The sequence below is a fragment of the Chiloscyllium plagiosum genome, unplaced genomic scaffold, assembly GCF_037043375.1.
Source record: "Chiloscyllium plagiosum isolate Xiang-an unplaced genomic scaffold, Cpla_swu_hap1 HiC_scaffold_17, whole genome shotgun sequence".
Classification (NCBI taxonomy): Eukaryota; Metazoa; Chordata; class Chondrichthyes; order Orectolobiformes; family Hemiscylliidae; genus Chiloscyllium; species Chiloscyllium plagiosum.
This window is the reverse complement of record NW_028270155.1, coordinates 62,319,142-62,338,122: the sequence shown is the minus strand read 5'-3', so window position 1 is coordinate 62,338,122 and position 18,981 is coordinate 62,319,142. Positions and strand designations below refer to the sequence as shown.

The following is an 18,981-nucleotide window of genomic DNA, read 5'->3' as shown; positions in this document are numbered from 1 at the left end:
CTTTGACTAGTTCTTAGTCTATCGAATCTTCACAGATTACTGCATGGGATAAATCTTTTCTGTATAGCTGGTTTTAAATTAAGCGGGAGAGTTTAACCCGTGTCACAACACACAGCACATTGCTATTCCACAAATGACAACTTTGCTCACAAGTCTGGTGTGCGGCATTGTATCACATGATTTCTGGAAGTCCATGTAAACACACAGATTGCATAGTATTCATTAAACTTCACTGTAATCTCTTCAAAACATTCAGCAAATTATTAAATCCAATATTCCCTGAAGAAATCCATGTTGGCTTTCTTCAATTAAGGCATTTGTCCATGTGACTATTAATTTTATCTCATATTATTGTTATTGGAAGATATCCCACCACTGTAGTTAAACTAACCGGCTAATAGTTGCCTATTAACCCAAGAACATTACTAACTATTCATAAACAAATAAAACTATAAGCTAGGTTTCAAGCTAATCATGGCGATCATAAGCATTCTTAAATATTATCAAATAAGACAATGTTTTATCAGAGCAATTCCAGTTGATAAACCAGTCAGTGACAATTGATCTCAAAACAAATAGATGATCAAGGCAGTAAATCACACTAAAACTTCCAAGTAAAAACGTTGCAAGGTTTTCGCAGGACATTGGTCCCAAGTTACAGCGAGAGAAAAAGAAACATGATTAAAAATTAAATACAAATCAAATCAAAGCAAGATGTAAATGTTCAAAATGATCACATTCTGTGATTCAACATCATAAAGGTCAAATTTCTCAGAAATAGATTTTGGATATGAAAGATCATTTTAAAGGACATTCTCTTTATGTATGTTTGTTATTTTGCTTTAAAATATTTGTGAAACTCTAACAGAAAATGATATCTGGTGGGTTCTGAACGTATCAAAAAAGAAGCTGCAATCCTAAATAAAATGGCATCAACTCTGCAGCACAAAACAGGCCATTCAGCCCAACGGGGCTGGGTCACTGATTATGCTGCACATGAGCCTCCCTCATTTCATCTTCTCTAACTGGTTTGGCGTATGGCTCCAACATTTTTGGACAATGCCGGACAGCTTCTGTATCAGGCTCAGCTGAAACAGCCTGAACACAGTTTGGAATCAATTGGTGGGAAATCTGTGCACATGGAAGGGGTGACTCTCTTTGATCTCTGGTCTTTCCAGTGCACAGCTTCAGGGGTGCACCAGGAATTCAGGGACAGAGGCCACATCCTTTTCTATCTGTGATGGAAAGTTATGGGGCCCTCGCAGAATTCCCTGAATACGTCCCTGGTGTGCTGCTCTGTGCTGGGAAATTTGCTCTGCGCTGGGAAATGAGAGATGAAAGTTTAACATTGTGACTCAGAAACAGATGGCAGCACATTACAACTGTCTTCATCAGGTGGTTGTAGTTTTACTTGTCTCGCTGACCGTGCTGCTGGGTGATGGTGTTAACATGCAGTACCACAGGAAGGTGAAAAAGCCTGCAAGCAAAACAAACTATTTCAGGGACTTGGTTCGGTGTTTACATCAAGTATGTTAACATTAATAAATATATTTTAAGATTATTCATTAAAGAACTAGATATTTAATTGTGAGATGGCCAACATTAGTTTGATGATCCAGAACAAGGCATATTGATCCTTGAATGAATGTAAATTGGTAGATTATTTTTAGTGTTCATGTAATTGATTTATTATTCTCCATACCAAGAATGGTGGTCTGATGAATTTCTCCTTCCTCTCTATCAATGAGATGGTACAAAGAAAATTAGAACAGCAGTAGACATTCGGCCCATCAAACCTATTCCGTCTTTCATTCTGACCATGACTGGTCATCCAACTCAATGCTCTATTCCTGCTTTTCCCCCACATCCTCTGTTCGCTCGAGTCCCAAGTGCTATATATCCAACTCCTTCTTGAAATTCGACGACATTTTGGCCTCGACTGCTTTCTGTGATTCTGAATCCCACAGCCTCAGCTCTCTCTGGGTGAAGTTATTTCTCCTCATCTCAGTCCGAAATGGTTTCCCCCGTATCATTAGACTGTGATCCCTGGTTCTGGACTCCCCCACCATTGGGAACATCCTTCCTGCATCAATCTGTCTTGTCCAATTAGAATTTTATAACATTTCATATCGTCCTGACTGGCCCAGGCTTGGCCAGTTTTACACGCTCCTGGCGCAGGATCACAAGATTTCAACTTAATGTCCATCACTAGGAGAGAGTGAGCACTTGATAAGTGGGGAAATGATCAATGGTCCAATGTTCATAATAGACAGAGGTGAACCCCTTCCTAAAAACACTCAGGAAAGTTCAATCACAGGGGTGATCACTCAGAGAAAAGCCATCCCTGCAGGTAGAATGGACAGAATCTACAAGGATCTGCTCCTCCAATCATCTCCAATCAGCAGTGACAGTGGCATAGAAACAGCCTCTGATTGTCAGAACTGAGAGAAGGTGAGTGGCGGCAATGAGCAAGGCTTTTGAGACGGAGGAAGTAGGGGCCCTGAGGTTTGAGGTAGGGAGGCTGCAGACTATGGGAGGGACAAGAGGCAGGGTGAGACTAGAGCCCTGGAGCCAGTTTGTTAGATGGGAGAGGGGTGGGGAGTGTGCTGTGAGGCTGGGGAGGGAGAAATGAGGACAGAGACAGATATAGGGAGTGAGGCCTGGGGACTGAAAGTTGCAAGTGGGAGAAAAATGCTGCAACTGTAGAAGTAGGTGTGAAAAGGGGGAGAGAGGCTGCAAAGAGAGAATTCACTGCAAAGGATGGAAGGAGCTACAAAGGAGAGATTTTCGCAAATGGAAGAGAGTGGCTGCAATTAGGAGCAAACAGAAAGCTGCATGAGGTCAGGAGCTGCAATATGGGGGAAGAGGTGGTGAATGCTAGTGAAATGAACTCACTGTTAATTGTGTAATTCAATATTACTGCTGTATTTCACAAAGATTTGCTTTTATATGTTGTCCTAAAATGTATTATCCCAAATCATCTCACATGCAGTGAATTATCTGAGGTGCAGTGACTGTGTTTGAGACAATCATGCTCCCACTTAGCAGAGACCTCACCAGAGCACAGCAAACATGTTTAAGGTGATGGATGTTTGATTAGAGTATGTGCCAGTATGTTTTTTTCAAAAACCATTTGTTGCTTGCTAACTTACTCTGATTAATTAAATGGAAAAACAGTCTCCAAAATCCCAAATAAAATCTCATGAGAAACCATCAAAACATAATATTATTTTGACCTAAAGTCTCATCAATATGAACAGTCCCGGTAATAGTCTGACTGACCTTGGAGAGGGTTGAGGATGCAGAACAGGTACATTGCAGTTACACTCTGAGGTCCATATGAGAAGAAAGCTACGCCATAGGTAATGCCCAGTAGACAGGTCAAGCCGAGTACAGTGATTACACTCTTTCTATCTCTCCCTTTCAATCTGAACACCTTCACACCCACAATTAGCAGCACGATTGAGTTACTCAGGAACACAAGTGCAAAATATGCAATATTTGTAACATAATGCACTGTCCGGTTTTTTATCCAACACCTGTTCAGAGGACAGAAAAATACTTTCTTCAGATCCCTAAAATTATCCCAAGAAGAGTTTTATGTAGAATTGATGATGATGTAATATTCATCCAAATGGGAAGGGCATGTTTCAATTGGTCAATCCTGCTGCCACAGAGAGGGGGGGTTGGCTCACTCAGTTGGCTGGCTGGCTCATTGATAATGCGACTTCTCACAAAATTATTAACTAATTAAACAATTTGAGAATGTTTTATCCTGAATAATTGAATCTGATAATGTGTGAATTTACCATGAATGGTAAATAAGTCAGCAATACTCTCAAAGCACTAGCTGTCTGTACAAGGCAAAAAGAAGAGTTTTACCAAGTAAAGGATAAATGATTCAAGCTGTGACTTACATTGGATCACAAGCTGTATTTACAACTACATTCAAGCAGTCCCTGTTATACAGAAGCTGAGAAATGACAGTTGATTATCATTTGGTAGATATTCAAAGATCGAATGTGACATTTTGCTGGCTGCTGTTTCATCATCAGAAATGACTGGTTTATATGAAACAGTTTAATGTTTCAGGGTAAAATAGTGCACAGAGGAACGTTGCGTGTGTCTTAACCATTTGTGGTGATTATCTGTGAGAGTGACTCTTGGCCTCGAGTCTCCTTTCAAACATTCCGTGTTGACAAATGAGGATTCTCCAGCTCGAGTTCTTCATGGATTAAAATATTCAGTGAGGAAATCCACATCTCAATGCTTTTTAATATCAATTGCTCTAAAAATAGTGTTAAAAGTCAGGAGCTAATACAAAGTGAATTAAGTAAATGAAATAAATTCAACGCCTCCCAAGGCATCCTGGGAAAGTGAAGACAGAAGGAATGAGAAAGAATAACTTGATTGAGAGGCCACCTAGACAACAATTTGCAATCACTTATTTACACTTTTAAACAGGATTGCTAACTCTCCAATGTATTTTTGTAAGTAAAACAATCAGTTGGATTTATAAATGGTCTTCAGTGGTTTATATTTTTCAGCAAAGCTGCTTCCCAGAGATAAGTGAATGAAGAGGACAAAAAGCCAAAGGAGAGATTCAGAGGGATGATTAAAAGTTTGGATATCAAGGTCGTTTTTAGTGTTTTGTGGAGAAAGGGAGTGAATTGGAGGGTCTTCAGGAGGCAATGCCAGAGAATGATGAGGCAAAAGGAGTGAGGAATGTTTAAAATGGCCGTTCTGGAGAGTTGGAGGGAGGGAAGTATTTCCAACGATATAGGGAAGGGAAAGGTCATGGAGCTTTTAAAGCAAGGATCGGAATCATAAATCGGAGAAGGAGGAAGATCAGGAGTTAGTGTAGATCAGTGAGGAGAAAGGAAAGTGGATAATTAGGGCTTGGTGCAGAAGAAGAAGAAATGAATGCAGAGTTTGTGATGAGCTGAAGGACGCAGAGATGGAGAAAGAATACTGGAATAGTCAAGGCTGGAGAAAACAAAGATACAGAATCATAGAATCCAGAGTGTGAAAACAGGCCATTCAGCCCAGTATGTGAGGGGTTCAGCAGCAGATGGGCTGAGGAGGCGGGGTGGGTGGGGGGCGGGGGGGAGCGCGGGGAAGGACATGTACAGAATATTGTGATGGGAAACATTTGCAGCTAAAAGCTGAACCTGAGGTCATAGAAAAGACCAAAGTTTTAAAGATCAGCCTGAGGCTGTGGGGCAGGGACAGGAATAGAATCAACGGTGAGGGGATAGAGGTGTGAATGGGGCCAAAACAACAGCTTCAATCTTCCTAATATTTAGTTGAAGAAAGTTAAAATAGATTCAGAAGTGGATGTTGAAAAACAATCTGGCAGCATGGAAACTACAGATGTTTCACATGATGGTGGAGAAGGAGACTTGCTATTACAATAATGTCAGCAAACTCCTAGTTCGAGAGGATGGCCCACAACTGGATTCAGAGATAAGGGTACAGGCTAGTAAGGGAAGCCATTGTTAGAAGTGTTCTGGCCATGGTAGGGAAGAGCAGTGAAGGAAATCCCATGGAGCTGGATAATAGACAAAATCTCAATGAGATTCTTTCACCCCTCCTGTAATTTTGAACTTGCTGCAGCTGAATGGATTTGATAAAAAGGAGGCAAATAATTATCATCACAAGAAAAGTTACCCAGTCCAGATGGGAGGCACCTTTGGGTAATTGATGTATCAAGGGTGGAAATTGGCAGTGGGTTTTTCCCAACAATCTCTCCTGATGAAGGGCTTTTGCCTGAAACGCCGATTCTCCTGCTCCTCGGATGTTGCCTGACCAGCTGTGCTTTTCCAGCACCACTCTGATCTAAACAATGGTTTCATGGTCATTATTCCAGATTTTTTTTATTGAATTCCAATTCTTCCATCTGCCAGGGCAGGAAGCAAACCCTGGTCCCCAGAACATTACCTGGGTCTCTGGATTCACACCTAACACCAAGAGGCAATCACCTCCCCTGTCCAACCTTTCCTCACAAAGCAATCCTCTCATTCCACATATTAGTCCCGGTAAATCCTCTCTGAACTGCCTCCAATATATTGACATTGTTTTTGAAATAAGCTGACCAATATGGGAATTTTGGAAATTTAAGATAAAATGGATTGATCATTTCATTAGCCACTTCTTTTCAGACCCTGGGATGGAGTCCATCAGGACCCAAACACCTGTCAGCCTCCAGGTCCATCAATTTATTCAGGATCACTTCTCCAGTGACTGGGATTTTCTTCAATTTCTCCCATCCTTCTATTTCCTGACTGTCATCATTAACTTCTCTGTGGTAATGCCTCAGCCAATCAGAGTTTACCGGCTCACCAATGACAACTCTTCTCTCTTAAAGTATAAATGTTGTTGCCCCCATCAAATTGGTATCCTTACAAATTGTCCTGATGAATGTAAGACAATAAAGCTTTGACAAGATGCATCTTTCTTCAGCAATACAAAAGATAAACTGTTTCCAGAGGTAAAAGGGTCAATACCTGGGGAGCGATGGGGAAAGAGTAGGAGAGTAAGGATGACTGGATAGTTTTACCAAAGGAGCTGGCACAGACTTGATCAGCCAAATGGCCTCTTTCTCTATTGCATTATTTTATTTACCAGTAACTTCTTAAAAGTTAAATTATTAAAACTTACATGCTAGAAGGGGCATGATCGCCATTGAGAAGGATTGAGTACTGGCCATAATTATCTGTGCGTACTCCAATGATGATTAAAAGCACACCAGCTGGGAGGCCTGGGAATACAAATGAGCACAGTTACAGAGAGTACTGACATTATTCTGTGATTGTGAATAGACAACATTTATTAATAATTCCGACTACAGTGAGAATTACACTCCAAACCAATTTAATATTATCAATCAGGCTCACAGTGTGATTTAGCTTCAAGTGATAGAAGCTATATCTATTCACACACAGGACCCTATCCTTTGGAGGAAGAAGATATTTGCCCATACATCGTATATTCTTCATTGAGGAAAGGGTTATGGAAACGGTCAATCCGTGCTGCTTTATCCATGACAATGCCTTGACGTCGCAATTTGGAGGGACCAGTGTTGGACTGAGGTGGACAAATTTAAAAATCAGACGACACCAGGTTATAGTCCGACAGCTTTACTTGGAGCCACTAGCTTTTGAAGCACTGTTTCTTCATCAGGTGGTCGATGACCTGATGGAGAAGCAGCAGTCTGAAAGCTAGCACCTCCAAATAAACTCTAACCTGGTGTTGTGTGATGTTTAACTTTGACTACACAAAGTATGCTTGCCTGGCCGAGTTTAAGCATCTAACTAAGACTAACAGCTTTGAGTTACTGCTGCATCTCCATCCCAAACACGGTCTGATCAATCAGTACCCTCGTCTTACACTATGAGTTGATGGTCCCTTTTGAACATTATTTCCTTGCACCCCAGTCTTAATGACTCAAGAGGAAAGTGATTCAGGTTGTGTTTATTTTAAGCAATATTTTAGAAGTAACCTTGCAGAGCAAGAGTTCAAACTGCTCTTGGAGACCTGTTTCCTTGTTTCAATTTGTTTTATTTGGCTTGAAATGAAAACTCTTGGTTATATTTGTCAAATCCACTGAGAATATAAACTGAGACAGTGTATGACAAGCTGCTGAATTCACTCAGAGCCCCTGCTCTGTAGCTGGTATATCAGAATTTCACTCCCCCTAGATTCCACTATACGGGAGTGTCAGACACACAAAGAGGTCACTGACGTTAAGACTCAGACTTCAGATGTTGGCAGGTTGCTGTGGGGTGCTGTGCTGGGAATGTTGAATACAGTTGGCAGGGCTTCTACCCAGCATGGAGCTGCCCCCTGACTCTGACTGTTTTTCTGCTGAGTAATGTGAGTACAGTCAGAAATGAGCTGCCTGCTGTGTTTTGGGGAGTTGGTGACAGATTGGAAAGTGAAAGTTACTGTCAGAATCCTTCACTTCCTGCTACAGCAACAAGAAGGTGGCAGCTTTTGGAAGAAAACTTGTTCTTTGGTTTAAAATACCGGCCGGTGTGTATGGTCATGCTCGGCACATATTAACATGTGTCTCTCAGTGATGACTCTAGGGGACCTCACCCTTCAACCTTTCAGCACTGAATTTAGATTCCTAACACCCAGCTTTCAATCAGAGACACAGTTCATTGCTGGAGGAATCTCTCTAATTAATCAAGAGAAACCCTCTATATATTAACACCATTAATTCCATTCTCACAAGAGGGGATGGTGTCTTTGATTGGTGCTGTCTCAGGGTTACATTTCAAGGATGTTTCATGCTGTATTCATTCCCAACTGGAAGTAAACCTGGACTATCAAACATCACTCCCATTCTGTTTTCGGTCTGGGTTTGAATCTGTTCACTTACCAATTACAATTCCTACTTTCACCAAGTTTGATCCTTAATACACTTGGCCTGAAATTTGACAGATTTTCTCCTGTTATGTGACAGAGACAGCCAGAACCCTTAAAGAATAGCTGTTTTATACTTCAGCCCCTTTTCTTGTAACAATGAAATAAAAGTTGTTGCTACATGAGACAGTGAGAATCAGACTATGCATTTATAAATAACTCAGTGACAGAATACTTCACACTCACCCCAACCGAGAAGACAGAGTTTCAGCATGTAAAACCGAATGTAAATGTTGAAGACTTTGATCAGCATAAGGTACAGGTGAAATGCTTCAATTCCCATCCATGTAAAACTGCAAAGCAGTGAGTAATGCAGCAGGGCAGCAATGGCTTTACACAGCTCATCAGTGCTCTTGGAACTGAACACTGTGCTGGTTAAGAAGCTCACATTGAGAAGAAACAAGGCAGCAGAGAGATTCACGTGGATCTGGATGGAAGCTTCCTTTTGTCTTTTTCTGAATGAAGGGAAAAGAAACAGCAGACAGTTACCTCAGAGTGCAATGGGATCTTGATCAGATGGGCCAATGGGTTGAGGAGTGGCAGCTGGAGTTTAATTCAGATAAATGTGAGGTGCTGCATTTTGGAAAGGCAAATCAAGGCAGGACTTTCACATTTACTGGTAAGGTCCTGGGGAGTGTTGCTGAACAAAGAGACCTTGGAGTGCAGGTTCATAGCTCCTTGAAAGTGAAGTCGCAGGTAGTTAGGATAGTGAAGAAGGTGTTTTCCTTGATTGAACAGAGCATTGAATATAGGAATTTGGAGGTCATGTTCCAGCTGTACAGGACATTGGTTTGGCCACTTTTGGAATATTGTGTGCAATTCTGGTCATCCTCCTATAGGAAGGATGTTGTGAAACTTGAAAGGGTTCACAGAAGATTTACAAGGATGTTGCGAGGGTTGGAGGGTTTGAACTCCAGGGAGAGGCTGGATAGGCTGGGGCTGTTTTCAGTGGAGCATCGGAGGCTGAGGGGTGACCTTATATGGATAGGATAAATAGACAAGGTCTTTTCCCTGGGGTGGGCAAGTCCAGAACTAGAAAGCATAGCTTTGGGGTAAGAGGGAAAAGATTTAAAAGGGACCTAAGGAGTAACATTTTCAAACAAAGAGTGGTGTGTGTATAAAATGAGCTGCCAGAGAAAGTGATGGAGGCTGGTACAATTACAGCATTTAACTGGAATCTGGATGGGTATATGAATAGGAAGGGTTTCGAAGGATATGAACCAAGTGCTGGTAAATAGGACTAGATTAATTTCAGATATTTGGTCTGCACGGACGAGTTGGTCTGAAGGTCTCTAACCGTGCTGTATATCTCAATGACTCCATTTGGGAGGAAAACAGCAAGCTGATAAACATTGACTTTGAAGACTTCCTGCATCTGGAGATGCCTGAGGCAGGTGAAGCATGTGCCGATGGTTGTTTCTATAACTGCCATCTCCTGGAGCAGGTGGATAACCTGAAGGCACAGCTTGAGGGGTCCCTCTCTACAGCAAGCCCCCCTAATCAGGAAACTCCCCCTCTCTGACCACCTGCTAAAGGTGTGCTGGAAGGAATTGTAGCTCGATGATCAGTCTGGCCTCAGTGTGGATGCACCCTCTATGGTCCTCAAGTCCTGGAGTGGGACTTGAACCCAGAGCTGCTAACTCCGAGGTAGTGACACTGCTCACTGCAGATACAAACTCTGACCATGACATACTGAGGTACAATCTGAAAGTAAAGTGAATCACTACTCAGCTACAATACTCTTAGAATTAATATCAAACATTAAAACAGAAGTAAGCTTTGTTTAATGAACTTGCTGTTGTGAATTACTCATGATCTCTATCTTCAAGGAGACATTTGTTATATATTGTGATTGTACAGTGAGATCATTGAGAATGGCTTCTTCTACATGAAATTTTATGTTTGATGATTAATGTTCCTACCTGAGAATAAAGTGGATGATTAAAGTAATTGCTGTGAAAATGCCAGAAACACCACAACCAATCTGGGTGATGGATGTTAGCGATCTCAATGTCTTCTCATCCAAGTGTTGGTTCCCATCGATTTGCTTTATAACAGAAAACGAGACCATTGACATGAGGATTGGGTAATGTTTTCTTCAACTGAGTGACACACCCGACTTTCACTGCACTTTCCCTCACCTCCGGGTTGGGGTCCCCCTGTGATATCTACTCATCTCCTGTTGAGAAGCCACACAAACACCTGATCTAAGGCCAGGTCAGTCTGAAAGCAGCCACAAAGATGTGCACACTCTGAACAATTCTCTTTTCTACTCTGAACTGCTGGGCCTCCACACAATCCCCAGAACGACAAGCTCCACATCAGATACTCAGCACCTGGAGAGTAATGGGGGAATAGCTCATGTTCATATTCTGATGCACTGCTGTTATTTTCTTCATTCTGGGATTGTTGAGCAAAACCAACATTTATTTCTAATCCTGCCTTGTCCTGTATGACTCAGCGCCTTACTAAGGTACGGATCATGGTTAAGAAACAAGCACACTATTGTGTGATTGGAATCACTGCTCATAACAGACCAGGCAGCACATTATCTGCTTGGATTAATGACCTGATTATCTCATGAGCCTGCACTAATTCCTGATGAAGGGCTTATGCCTGGAACATCTATTTTCTCCTGCTCCTCGGATGCTGCCTGACCTGCTGTGCTTTTCCAGCAACACACTCTGATCTCCAGCATCTGCAGCCCTCACTTTCTCCATGTGGACCAAAAACAGGCAGAGGTTATCTTCATATAAATAGGCCATGTAAGGAAGGCAGGTTTCCTCAATTCCCTGAAGAAAAATTTGCTATGAGGATAAATGGGAAGGAAGGTTGATGATTAATGTCATTAGGCAGCTGAAAGAAAACCAATGAGGTGTCAGAACAAATAACTGGAACAATTCAATGTTAAACCAGAAGTCTGTGTCCAAGGCCTTGGTGTGGCCACATCTCACTGACTGTTTTAGGTTTGGTCCCCTCAGCTAGTTGGGGAGATTGAGTCCCTGGAAGAGGTTTTGAGGACAGCGACGTTATTGACACGGAGTCTGAGGCTTCATGGAGATCAGAGCAAACTGAGCAAGCTGGGCCTTCTCACCTTGGAAAAGTGCTGCCTTTGAGGGGATATGATGAGGACTGGGAATTTTCCCAGAGCTGCTCCCACTCCACCTCAATCAGTCTAATGGGTTCGGGCAGAAATCACACTGCCGCACATAAAACGGGCTTTCACCACATTTCCGGAAAAGTTATGGCATCAGAACAGAAGCCAACTCAATGAAACTCCCAGTCCTAATGGTGACAATCCTGGTGGGATAGGCAGTGAAGACAGTTGGGCTGTGGGAGATGACAAGTGAGAGGTGGGAATAAGTATGGGTTATTAAGACAGCACTTGGGTTACGTATTCCGAAGCAATTCACTTCCCAAGAGCCATAAACCTCTGGAAGAAATCACCAGCACACAGTGGGAGTGAGAGATTTACTGCAACCAATCCATAGGGAGCTGGATGAGTTTTGGTGAGTGGGAGACTTCTTGATCTACCCAAGGTGAGTGGATTAACAGTGATTGTGACATCAGTTGTCATTGTCTCATGGACCTATCAGGGTCAGTGTGACACTTACCAAAGCTTCACCCTCAAATTTAATTTCTCTTGCCTCCCTGTAAAGATGGAAGAAAGGAATGGGGGAAATGGATGGGATGGGATGGGACTGTCCTAATAAAACAATTGGTCTCTCTTGTCTGTTTTTACATCTTAATATGCAATGAAGGATTATTGGAGTGAAAGTTTGTTGATTGCAGCCAAAGTGGAATAGGCCAAAAGATACAAAATATTGCATTACATTGACCCTACCAGCAAGACCGCAAAGAAAGTCAGGTGATTGCATCGACAGACGACTTCATTGACTGTGTTTTGTGTTGTGCAGCCAGAATCGTTCCAGTGACCCTCAGCTGTGTTCCCTGCAAGAGAAAGGGGTAGCACTGAGAACGCGATCCTTGGGTCCAGCATAATTGAAATCTTTCATAACATGACCGTTTTCCTTACCATTTTGTTGTAACTCCCAGAAGACACATTTTGGAATGGCCTTTACCTAGTATGAAGAAAATAATCAATAAATCTTTACCACTCTTAACATGAATATTTCCTTTTAATCAATTGAATAATGAAAAGTGAAAAATGTCCTTACCGGTGATGATTTGTTAAATACAATTATCACAGGGTCTGTCAGATGATCAAACGCTCTATTCCCCACTTCAATTCCAACCACACGATTTAGAACAGTTTGATTTTTAATCTGCAAAGATATACATATAGGTTGCAGTAGAATTTCTGATTAAAATCAAATGAAGAAATGGAATGAACAGCAGCCTAATTTCTGGGTGAAAACAGACTGCACTCACTATAGTCAAACGTACAAAGTGTGTTGACGTGGAATGTTTGGATCGAGGTCTTACCCTTGTGCATTCAGTCATCCCACCTGTATGATGGACTGGGATCAATGGTTCTCATCTCCACCCAGCTCCCACTGCTGGCTCGAAGGGTCATACCCTGTCTGAGTTGAGGGACAAACCGTAATGGAAGGAGAAATGATGAACATTGAGGTGTAATCATTGACAAAGAAAACAGTCAGGGCAGAAAGATTCCAAAGGACTCAAATAACCAGAATGTTCTGGACCAAGTGCATGCCACACCATATTCCATGAACTGTGGGTGTTGGTATATCAGTAATGGGTAAAATAGCATGGGCTCTTCCAAACCTTGGTCAGGAAGGGGAAACTCTGAATTCAAACCTATCGCTAGGTTGGAGACCGTTTGCAGGGTCTCTCAGATTAACTCCAAGCTTAAAGGACAGGGTCAGTCAGCACAAACTACTGAAGAAAACAAAAGTCTTTGGAATGTATCTAATAAAATATATGCTCAGATTTTCATACAGAAACCACATTGAAAATGAAGAGGGGGTTGACATTTCAAGAGCAAAAAGAACCTAAAATGTGACACCCAGAAAAGAAAGTGTCAGTGTTTCAGCGACTGGATCAGAACTGAAAAGCCAGAAAGGTCTCTTCTGAAGGACAAAGTGGGGGCTGGAGAAAGAGGCATCAACTGTGGTAGACTCAATGAAAGATGTCAGAGAGGGGTTGCAGGTTCGATATAGTGTATATGGGGGGATGGTACAAGTCAGAAGGGTGTTGCATAGCGTGACAGCAGATCTCCTAGCGGGATACAAGCAGTACCATGAGACCACTCAAGTTTTGAAAATGTACCAAGGATGTGCGCACACACTTCCAACAGGAGCACAGGAGATACCATATTCATCGAAGAGTTTGTGTGCATGTACCTAATGATCACCAGCATCATCGACAGGAGATAGATCATGATGTCAGTCAGTGAGTAGCAGCGATTTGACACCAGAGCTGCCACTTTGGAGTTCCATCATCCAGCCGACCCCATGGTTCACCCTGAACACAACATTAAGATCATCACCTGTGCTACTTCGAGACTTCTGAGTTAATTGTAGGATTGCAGTATTCTTTCTGGCTGATGCTGCAATTTTGTGCATTTGGGCATCTTTCCATTCTTGTTAATAGATGCAGGGAGTGGTACAGGCAGTGGTCTGGATAGTGCTGATTTTTTTGGTAGATTAAAGGTTTGAATATTAATCAGTTGTCATCAAACATAATGGGACTTGTAAGGCTTCATCTTGACTATGAGCCTAACTGAGAAAACAAACAGAGGAGTAACCATGAGAAAAGGGAAAAGGCTTTCAATCAGATACCATGTCAGCTAAGGCTGGTTCAGAAGCAATTTCTACCTGAATGTTAGCAATGAAAATAATTTGAGACTATTTCACTCAATTTACCAACTATTGCAGCGCAACCTCAGAGCTAAGCAGGGACAGCATTAATAATGCTGAAAATGTGTTGCTAGAAAGGCGCAGCAACTCAGGCAGCATCCAAGGAGCAGGAAAATCGACGTTTCGGGCATGAGCCCTTCTTCAGGGAAGCATTAATAATGGCCATCAATCGGACTGTGGCTCTGAACTCTTAAGCTTCTGAGTTTCCCTGAGGCTGCAACAGCTTGCAGTTTTCAGTATACTCCTGCATGAGAGAGACTCTCCATTCAAAGGGAATGAAATTCATCCCAGTCCCTCTTGAAGGTGGAACAAATTGAAGGATTTCTTTGGATTGCAGCCTTTACACAGTGCGGGTTTGTCAATGAGCTGACACAGTGCCTTGTGTATGAATCATCTTAACTTTTACCATTTCCCTGAGCTGAAAGTAATTCCACTCCCTCAATGTGGGTCTGCTGTGTGACCACAGGTAACGTATCTTTCAGGTACATGCCCTTTATCCTGGCAGCAATTCTGACACATTCATTCTGTGGCAGACCTCTGTGCCAGCTGTGCCCATTATCCTGGCAAGGCAAAGATTGGTCAATGATCAGCAGGATGACCTCATGATATGGCCCATGACTCCAGATGGGAACCTTGCACATGTGCACATGACATTGACATGCTCCCATTCTTTAGAACAGACCATTGATGTCCTGAAGCAATGTCCTGAACTGTTCTGGAAGAGCCCAGTCATCTCCAGCTGAGCAGGTGTCAGGATTTGTCCTGGTCTGCAGTATGTTTGTTATAATGAGAATGCCTGAACACAAGATCACACAATAGACTCCTGTAACAAGCTCAGACAGTGACTCTGATAGACCAGACTACAGAAAGCGGCCACTGGGTTTATAGTGATCCAACGTCATCATGAGGCTTTCGCTGTCCCCTCTGAGTTGAGAAGCTGAGGAACAGGTGTAAGAATGGGAAGGGAGAAGTGGAAAAACAAAAACGATATCTGGAATGAGGCAGGCCCTTTCTGTTCAGGCCGGATGTGAAAACATCATTCACAAGCAATACCAAGAATTTCAAAATAAAAACCGAAAGAACTGCAGATGCTGTAAATCAGAAACAAAAACAGAGAAAGTTCAGCAGGTCTGGCAGCATCTGTGAAGGGAAATCAGACTTAACGCTTCAGGTCCGGTTTCCAGAAACATTAACTTTGATTTCTCTCTGCAGATGTTGCCAGACCTGCTGAGCCTTTCCAGCAACTTCTGTTTTTGTACCTAGAATTTTAACTCAACTTCCAAGTCAGCGATTCCTTATTGGTTCTCTGTCACTGACCGTCACATTGTTTACTTTCCCCACAAAGCAAGAGTAAAAACCAACACAATGGCTGATGCTGTCTCCTCCAGAGCAGCTGAAACACACAGGGGCCTCTCCCCCCACTTCCTGCCTCCTCATCTGTGACCCACCCTGTCCTGCAAGAATGAAGTGAGTGTGTCCGTGAGTAACATGCAATGCTGATGCAGCTGTTCTGGTTGAATAGCTGGCAGTGTGTCAAAGTTGTGGGTATTATAATAGTGTGAAGAGTGTGTGGATGAGGGAAAATGTGTGTGCGTTAAGGCTGTGTCTTTACTGATGGTTGTTGTGTGTCAGTGGGTGGTGGATCTCTGATGACTCGAGATGTGACTGAGGGATTCTGAGTACACCGTGCACCTCTCCTATTCATTACATCTCTTCTTTTCAATACCTCTTCCAATAAGATTTGCGGTGCATATCTGAAAGTCTGATCCATGCTGTCCCCGAGGATCAGCACTGTTGGCTGTTCCACAACCCTGATGTTTGAATGGTCTCAGCACCATCTGCAGCCAAAGAGCATCTCCCCATCTCGAAGTGGACCCTGGCTTTAGACGATGTTTGACACACATGATCCTGGAGCCTTTACTGATCTGTTTAGCCAATGATCAGCCCCGGGGCAGTGGTTGTATGTAGCAACAATGGAAATGAGGTAGCACAAAATTGATATCCTGTCTCCACCTCAATCAACAGACATGGATTAATTGGACATCACAATCCCTGTACCTGCGTCCATCAGTAAACCCATACTGTCTCTGCAGTTATGATACAAACTGTTTCCATGATCCTCACACCAGGCCTCACTCCACGCTCTCTGACAATGACCATCACTGATGATCACACTAAAGTGGGAGACTCGATCAGTAAGAACTCCCTGTACTTTGGAGCACTCTCATCTTCAAGAACATGAAGGGGCTGTTACATACCTGAGAGGATACCCTGGATCATGCTTGGTGGGCTGTTACGTACCTGAGAGGATACCCTGGATCATGCTTGGAGGGCTGTTACGTCCCTGAGAGGATACACTGGATCATTCTTGGTGGGCTGTTACGTACCTGAGAGGATACACTGGATCATTCTTGGAGGGCTGTTACGTACCTGAGAGGATACCCTGGGTCATTCTTAGTGGGCTGTTACGTACCTGAGAGGATACACTGGATCAGTCTTGGCGGACTGTTACGTCCCTGAGAGGATACACTGGATCATGCTTGGAGGGCTGTTACGTACCTGAGAGGATACCCTGGATCATGCTTGGTGGATCACACCACTGTGCAGCATCTTGGCAGATTGCTATTTAAATGCAATCTGTTATTGTTGAACCTGAAGGAAACCTAAAGCTTGAATCTGTCCCTTGCTGTTGTCCATCAGAAAGGTAACATTTCGGTGCTTTCTTCTGAGATGTTATTACAAACCTCTGGAACAGGTGGAACTTGAAACCAGGTTTTCTGGCTTAGAGGTAGGGACACTACCACTGCACTGCAGTGTTTACTGTCACACTAACACACCGGTCACTTGTTTTTGTGTAGTGATGTACAACAAAGTGACTGATGTTAGCCTGAAGCACAAATATTTGACGATTAGGTTTTTAACCAAAGATGGTCATTTTTATTCCATTCCCTCCCCCACCCTGGTGTCCTCTGCTCATGTTACTCGGTATGGCCTTGGAAACTCTCACATTCAGGATGATGTACTTATCAAACACACAAAGAAATATCTGCTCAAAGCATCAATTTACCTCAGCAAGAGTTCAACAACTGTTTAAATAATGCTCAACAAGAACAAAAACTCTCGTCTCCGATAAAATGCTCAATAAGCAACAGGGAGAAAGGTCTATTATTTTAGTAACTTTTGATAAAATCCAACAGCTCATTACACACTTGGGAAAGTGATTAATTACCTGGAACAGTCTTGCATCCCTGAATAATATTACTTTACTCCGTATCGTTTTCGTTGTAATGTTGATGTTGTCCAGGAGAGTTGGTGGCAGACTGATCCTAATCGCTGGGTCAAAGGCAGAGATATTCTCCTGGGTTTTACATTCATTAGAAATAATACATTTGGTTAACTGACAAGAATCTGCAATGCCATTTCGCTCTTCCCTTCAGGAGTAACATGCTGAAGAAGTTTCAAACTTTTGGCCTTTTGGCCCACTTTAGGACTTGAGCACAAAAATTAAGGCTGACACACCAGTGCAGTACTGAGGGGGGGGCTGCATTGTTGGAGGAGCTGGCTTTCAGATGGGATATTAAAAGGAGGTCCCTTCTACCTGCCTGGTTGGATGTGAAAGGCCCTATGGCACCATTTTGAAGAGGAGCTCAGGAGTTATCTTTCAATCAACATCAAGAAAGCAGGTAATCTGGTCATTGTTATATTGTTGTTTGTAGGAGGTTGCTGTGCATGAGTTCACTGCCCTGTTTCCTACAACCGTGTCCACACTTCAGAAAGTACGTCACTGGCTGTAAAGTGGTTTGAGAAATGCCAAATAAATCCAATTTTTTTCTTTCTATTAAAAAAACCTGTTGACCTTTGGTGGAAATTCTAACACTCGCTGTGAGAGTTCTTTAGCAGCACTCAGAGCATCTTCCACCTCACAATATGGTACCAGAAGCCTGGGGCCTGCACGACCATCAGGGAAATGACAGTGGGACCAGAAAATAGAGGCGACTCACAAGATCAGAAATAGAATTATGGTCACCCTCAAACTGTTCAAACTCATTACCAAAACTCTACTCATCTCAAAACAGAATTGGAATTTTAAATGTTTTAAGAGAGAACTTCTGAGGTAATTTTAATCTCACTTGTCCCGTATGAAATGGAGTTAAAGCAACCGACAGTTTTATGCTGCACTCAAATTTCCACCGTACTAATTTCAGTTCCCTCTCAATCTTCCGGTAAGTAACGGGGTCATTGAATCAGCTCCAGGATGGGGTCCTTACTCATTCCCTTCGTTAAGATATGGGAGGGGAAGTGTGTGAGCATGTACACAGGATTGTGTGTTTGTTTGTTATGCACTTGTTTGCATGTTATATAGAATCCCTACAGTGTGCAAGCAGGCCATTTGGCTCATCGAGTTCATACTGACCCTCCGAACAGCATCCCACCCAGATCCATCCCACTATGTTATCCCTGAAACCCTGCATTCCTTATGGTCAACCCACCTATCCTGCACACCCCTGGATCACATCCCCACTTTAGCATGGCCAATTGCCTTACCCACACATTTTTGAACTGTGGGAGGACCCTGGAGCACCCGGAGGAAACTCACGCAGACACGGCAAGAAGGTGCAAACTCCACACAGACAGATGGTCACCCAAGGCCGGAATCAACCCTGGGTCACTGGCTCTGTGAGGCAGCAGTGCTAACCACTGTTCCACC

The 18,981-nt window shown here is 42.9% G+C and overlaps 1 protein-coding gene across 1 annotated transcript in view; it reads right to left on the bottom strand.

Annotated features, from left to right (window-relative positions):
• The window catches only part of LOC148147370 (uncharacterized), a 109,751-nt gene that overhangs the window by 2,649 nt on the left and 88,121 nt on the right, over positions 1–18,981 (bottom strand). The window contains exons 13-21 of the mRNA XM_087996006.1: positions 17,503–17,631; positions 12,609–12,716; positions 12,467–12,512; positions 12,275–12,381; positions 10,353–10,477; positions 8,617–8,885; positions 6,661–6,760; positions 3,283–3,539; positions 1,412–1,477 (exon numbers count right to left, since the gene is read on the bottom strand). Of these exons, the coding sequence (XP_087852132.1) occupies positions 1,412–1,477; positions 3,283–3,539; positions 6,661–6,760; positions 8,617–8,885; positions 10,353–10,477; positions 12,275–12,381; positions 12,467–12,512; positions 12,609–12,716; positions 17,503–17,631 (1,207 nt within the window). The remainder of the gene's footprint in view (positions 1–1,411; positions 1,478–3,282; positions 3,540–6,660; positions 6,761–8,616; positions 8,886–10,352; positions 10,478–12,274; positions 12,382–12,466; positions 12,513–12,608; positions 12,717–17,502; positions 17,632–18,981) is intronic.